This window comes from Pan paniscus, chromosome 10 (assembly GCF_029289425.2).
Source record: "Pan paniscus chromosome 10, NHGRI_mPanPan1-v2.0_pri, whole genome shotgun sequence".
NCBI classification, from domain to species: Eukaryota; Metazoa; Chordata; class Mammalia; order Primates; family Hominidae; genus Pan; species Pan paniscus.
In genome coordinates this window covers 16,295,454-16,301,721 of record NC_073259.2, presented here as the reverse complement: position 1 = coordinate 16,301,721, position 6,268 = coordinate 16,295,454, and the positions used below count along the sequence as shown (strand labels likewise).

Below are 6,268 nucleotides of genomic sequence, written 5' to 3'. Positions count from 1 at the left end.
GCCAGTTACTTTATGTTTTTTGTTTGTTGTTTGTTTTGAGATGGAGTCTCACTCTGTCGCCCAGGCTGAAATGCAGTGAGTGGCACCATTGTTTTTATGAATATTTTTGCTGCTGATGTAACTGCAGAAATTAGTCTAGAACTTGTGGAAGTTGTTAAAACCCTTTCATAAGAGCCCAGTTACTATTGCACAATCTAAGGCATGTAGAGCTATCATACCTAGAATGCACATCAAAATGGTCATTAATCTCATTCATGAGAGGTCTGCCCTCATTACCTCCTAAAGGAACCATCTCTTAATACTGGCACACTGGCAATTAAGTTTCAACATATAGACTTTGGAGGAGACACATGCAGATCACAGCAAAGGGGTTTTTAAATCTTTGCTATGCCTATCACTTGCTTTAGTTCTGTTAATTTTGCTTTATTTATTTTGAGTCACAATTATTAGTCTGATACACCTTCAGGATTGTTAAGTATTTTTGATAAATTGAATATTTTATCATTATACAACTTCCCTCTATTTTTCTACTACTTGTCTTGATAATATAGCCACTTTGAGAATAGAACCAGTCCTGCTTTCTATGGTTACAAATTCCATAGTATAGCTTTTTCTTTCCTTTACATTCAATCTATCTGTGCCTTTATGTTTAATGTTTTATCTTCTAGGCATAACATTTAATTGTGCTTTCATTTATTCATTCTGATGATCTCTATCTTTTCATCAGAGTGTTTAGTCAAATCATGTTTAATGTAATTATCAGTATGGTTGGCTGTAAGTCTTGCATTTTGCTCAATGTTTTTCATTTATCTCACTTATTTTTGTCCCTCTGTCCTTTTTCTGGCTTTCTTTTGTGTTAATTGACTGTATCTTCAATTATTTCATTTTAATCTCACAATTGGCTTTTAAAACTCCATTTGTTATAATGAATTATTCTTTTATATATCGCTGGACTCTATTTTGTTTGGAATTTTTGCATCTATGTTCAGGCTATATTAGCCTGTAATAGTCTTATAAGTATTCTTGATGAAATTTTGTATAAAGTTGTTCACAGTATTGTCTTATAATAAAAGATTATATACAAGGATATGTAACTACATTATATAGTATTTTATATATATATATATATATATATATATATGTATAGAGAGAGAGAGAGAGAGAGAGAGAGAGAGAGAGATGAGGTCTCACTCTGTCACCCAGGCTGGAGTGCAGTGGCCCAATTATAGCTCACTGCAAGTTCAAACTCCTGGGCTCAGGCAATTCTCCTGCTCGGCCTCCCAAGTAGCTGGGACTACAGGTGCACACCACCATGCCCTGCTAAATTATTTTTATTTATTTTTTTTTTTTAGTAGAGATAAGGTCTTGCTATGTTTCCCAGGCTGGTCTCAAACTCCTGGACTCAAGTGATTCTCACACCTGGGCCTCCCAAAGTGCTGAAATGACAGGCATTAGCTACCACACCCAGGCCATATTTTTGATATCTCTAAGGACTGTAGTAATTTGTATTTTCTTTTGACCAACATTAGTATATTACTGTACCTAATTCTTTTCTATCGGTGATTTCTGCTGTTACTATAATTTCTTGACTTCTATTTTCTTTCACTCTTAGCTTTCTAGCTTCTTGAGATGAAAACAAAATTCATCTGTTTTTACCCTTCCTTTCTAAAAGATGCATTCAAGGCTACAAATTTCCTTCAAAGAATGGCTTTAATTGGATTATGTAAATTTTAATAGGTCATTTCTTTATTACACGTTGAGTATCCCTAATCCAAAAATCTGAAATTTGAAATGCTCCAAAATCTGAAACTCTTTGAGCGCTGACATGACGCTCAAAGGATATGCTCATTGGCACATTTTGGATTTCAAATTTTTGAATTCGAGATGCTTAATCAGTATGATGCAAATATTCCAAAATTTAAAAAAAAAGAAAAAAAAATCCGAAATCCAAAGCTCTCTGGTCTCACACATTTCAGATAAGGGATACACAACCTGTATTATTTACTTAAAAATATTTTTCTAATTTTTGTTATTTCTTCTTTGACTCAAGAGTATTTACAGGTTTTTTGTCTTAGTAAATTGTTTCTTTCTCTAGTTATCTTTTTATTATTGAACTTCATTTTATTCCTTTGAATTCAGAGAACATTCAACACTTGTGAGATATTCTTTCGGATTCATGATCAGTCTTGGTAAAAATATTCTATGTGCACTTGAAAAGAATATGAATTATTTTACCGTTGAACACAAGTTTGTCAATTGTTTTTTCATGTATTTTCCATCTATTGATTTTTGGTGTTTCTAAGATGAGTTATTGAGTTATGTATTTTACAGTCTTTCATTGTGATTGTAGATTTGTCTTATTTTTCCTTTTCTGTAAATGTTTGGTAGATTATTTGGTTCATAAATTTTTGGGATTACCCTACCTTTCTGTACATTTGAGCATTTTTGTCACTATAAAGTACACTCCCCATTTCTTCTCTAATGCTGCTTCTTACCTTAAAGTCTGCTTTATAGAATATTGTTATAATTATGCCAGATTTCTTTTGGATGATGTTTGCATGGTTTATTTTTCCATAATTTTACTTTAAAGTTTTTCTTTTCTATATTTAAATTGTGTTTCTTGTAAGCAGTATATGGTCAGAGTTTTAAATTCTTCTTTGTTACTATTAATTTTTTACTCGGAGTATTTAGTTCATTTACATTTTATATAATTATATTCTCCATTTCTAGAAGTTTTTTCCCCAAATGTTCCCATTTCTTTCTAACAGTCTCTTGCTGCTCTTCTCTGAAATTGCATCTTGTTTTTTGTAAACAGTGTATACATGAGCTAATTTATCTACACATATTCTTATCTGTCAATTTCAGTATGTGCAGCCCATGAGAATTTAAGTTTTCTACTTGGTTTTGGTTGGTTTGTTTTGTTTTGCTATCATTTGTAGTCTATTCCTATGCTTAATTTAACTTCGTTTTGAAATCATTGTGCAATTTTATTTATGGTAGTCATGCCAGGATAAGTGAGAGAAGGTCTTCTTTTCTCCAAAGCTTAGTTTATTCATATTTAATGTAAATACAAAAATAGCCCCTCTTTTAAAGGATTGAAGGCTTGTGAAATTAAGATGAGAAAAAGATACTTAACATAGCGCTAGGAATATAATAAAAGCTCAATAAATGTTAGATTTCACTTTTAATTTCACTTTTAATTCTTAGATCAGTATGTTGATTTACTTAATTGTTTCCCACCTCCCTCATTAGAATATACACTCCATAAATCACACAAGTTTTGAAATTCTGTCTACCACTATATTCCCTCAAACATCAAAAGAGAGCTTGTTGTATCTAGACATTCAGTAAATACTTGTTGGATAAATGAATGGGTGCCAGCAAACAGTAATGTGTTAAATGAAGAGATTATTCCTAAGAGCCTTTCATGTCAAGGGTAGTCAACATAATCTTCTGCATTCAAGGGTGTAATAACCATAAGTATAAAACAACAGCAACAGACTTGTGACATATTTGTGAAACTTGTCATACCTAGAGTTGAGCTTAAATTTTAATTAAAAATTAAATCGATCATTTAGAGTAAGTATCTACAGTGGCTAAATTTGTTTTTCACTTCTATATAGTATTTTCTGTACATATATAAATTGATTATAAATGACATAAATAATGATTCGATATTTTAAAAGATAAAGTCAAAATTTTTGTTTCTGTTTTGCATTACATTCTATAGGTATATGTTTGGCACTCCTCCTCCACAATTCAATTTATTAAATGCAAAATAGTCTCAGGAGGACATGTAAAATCCATGAAACAGAAACTTTCATTTGCATTTTAACAAATTATAGATAGGCATTCAGTCTGAACATACATTCTCTAGACTAGCTATGTTTTGTAGACATATTTGGAAAGGTCTTCATTAAGAAATTTATGATTCCATCTCAAGCCATTACTGGGGCAATTTCAAGTCTATATAATGAAAGAGAAGAAAGTCACACTTCCGTCGAGCAGCCAATATATGCCTCATTCTGCAGCAGGTAATCTAAGATAGATGTAACAGAAGCAATATTAAGAATTAGCAGATATGCTACGTGTAGTGGAAGGCATCTTCATTTTTGTTGTAATTAGTGAGTCAGTATTTGGGGTTTTGGGGAACGGATTTATTGGACTTGTAAACTGCATTGACTGTGCCAAGAATAAGTTATCTACGATTGGCTTTATTCTCACCGGCTTAGCTATTTCAAGAATTTTTCTGATATGGATAATAATTACAGATGGATTTATACAGATATTCTCTCCAAATATATATGCCTCCAGTAACCTAATTGAATATATTAGTTACTTTTGGGTAATTGGTAATCAATCAAGTATGTGGTTTGCCACCAGCCTCAGCATCTTCTATTTCCTGAAGATAGCAAATTTTTCCAACTACATATTTCTCTGGTTGAAGAGCAGAACAAATATGGTTCTTCCCTTCATGATAGTATTCTTACTTATTTCATCGTTACTTAATTTTGCATACATTGCGAAGATTCTTAATGATTATAAAATGAAGAATGACACAGTCTGGGATCTCAACATGTATAAAAGTGAATACTTTATTAAACAGATTTTGCTAAATCTGGGAGTCATTTTCTTCTTTACACTATCCCTAATTACATGTGTTTTGTTAATCATTTCCCTTTGGAGACACAACAGGCAGATGCAATCGAATGTGACAGGATTGAGAGACTCCAACACAGAAGCTCATGTGAAGGCAATGAAAGTTTTGATATCTTTCATCATCCTCTTTATCTTGTATTTTATAGGCATGGCCATAGAAATATCATATTTTACTGTGCGAGAAAACAAACTGCTGCTTATGTTTGGAATGACAACCACAGCCATCTATCCCTGGGGTCACTCATTTATCTTAATTCTAGGAAACAGCAAGCTAAAGCAAGCCTCTTTGAGGGTACTGCAGCAATTGAAGTGCTGTGAGAAAAGGAAAAATCTCAGAGTCACATAGACACCTTGGGAAGAGATGGATGTTCCACGAAAGGAATCCAGTGAATAAATCCTTGAAGATCTGTTTCATTGCACTGCATTCTTGCATTGTCTTTTTAACTGTGTCATTAAAGATCACTGAAATCTTCCATAATTGTTTTGACTATGTTTCAGGGAATCTCAGTCTTTGAGGAGATTTTAATCTCACATGCAAATTCAGTGGCTTAGTCAGCTTCCCCACCCTGCAACTTCTTCCTACAAACTTCCTAGAGGAAAACCATCAGCCTGGAGACTATTCGCTGTAAAGATTATAACGGTGAGAATAAGCTCTAAAATAAAACTTCTTGTTGTGCTTTACCTGACTTTTCTGAAGCAAGGACACCCATTCTCCCAGAAAACCCAAAGAAAAAAAAAGAAAGAAAGAAAATTAGATCAATCATGACATTTAGAACATGGAAGTGAGGATAGATGGTGGTACTTCTTTACAGAATGCTATTTTAATTATTTAAAGGTTTTTTTTTTCATTTTTTAGAATCTAACATCCTTTTTTACTGGTGTATGATGTGTAGCAAGTAGTCAGAGGAGTAGATGTAGTTCTGTGAAATATAGCTAGGGAAACAAGGGTCTAGTTGAGGGATATGGGATCAAAACACTGATGAAATAAATATGCTCTTCAAAATCAGTGATTTGAGATAAGGCAGGTTATGAACCAATTAAAGTTGAGTAAAGGTTTTTCTAGAAGCATTGATCCAAAGGCTGCAAGATTCAACACAGTCCCTGACCAAAGGACACAAGATGAACACAGGATAGAATCTGTGTGAAATATGAAATGTTCTGTCTTCGGGCTTCATACACACACACACATGAACATGCACACACACACATTCATATACACAAACCTGCACTCACAGAAACGTTTCAAATTTTGAGTTTTAAAGTTAATTTTTATGTCCAAGCCAGGTTATAAACTCAGTGACTTATTTTGGCAACTTCCGAAAGTGCCTTGATCTCATACTTATGGCCTAATGAGTGGAATATTTCCAAATATAAGGACTTAATTAATTTTCTATGTCAGGTTTCCAAATCAATATGTTTATATTTTTAAACTATTGTGTTTAGAATGTACAGACAGTTAAGAGATAACAGAAAAAAAAACCTAATGCTGCTGCCTATTTCAACCAAATATACCAGGTTGGCTCATTTGAAATTATATTGTATAAAGAACTATGTTCTCTGTATAGATTATGTTGATTATGTAGAATTTATTCATTTTCCCATGTTTTCA

At 32.7% G+C, this 6,268-nt stretch overlaps 1 protein-coding gene across 1 annotated transcript; it reads left to right on the top strand.

Annotated features, from left to right (window-relative positions):
• The first annotated feature begins 1,156 nt into the window (after window positions 1-1,156).
• Window positions 1,157-5,151, top strand: TAS2R10 (taste 2 receptor member 10). The gene has a single exon (XM_003829605.6). It carries the CDS (start codon window positions 4,082-4,084, stop codon window positions 5,003-5,005), a length of 924 nt encoding a protein of 307 aa, XP_003829653.1. The 5' UTR covers window positions 1,157-4,081; the 3' UTR covers window positions 5,006-5,151.
• Window positions 5,152-6,268: the final 1,117 nt, after the last annotated feature.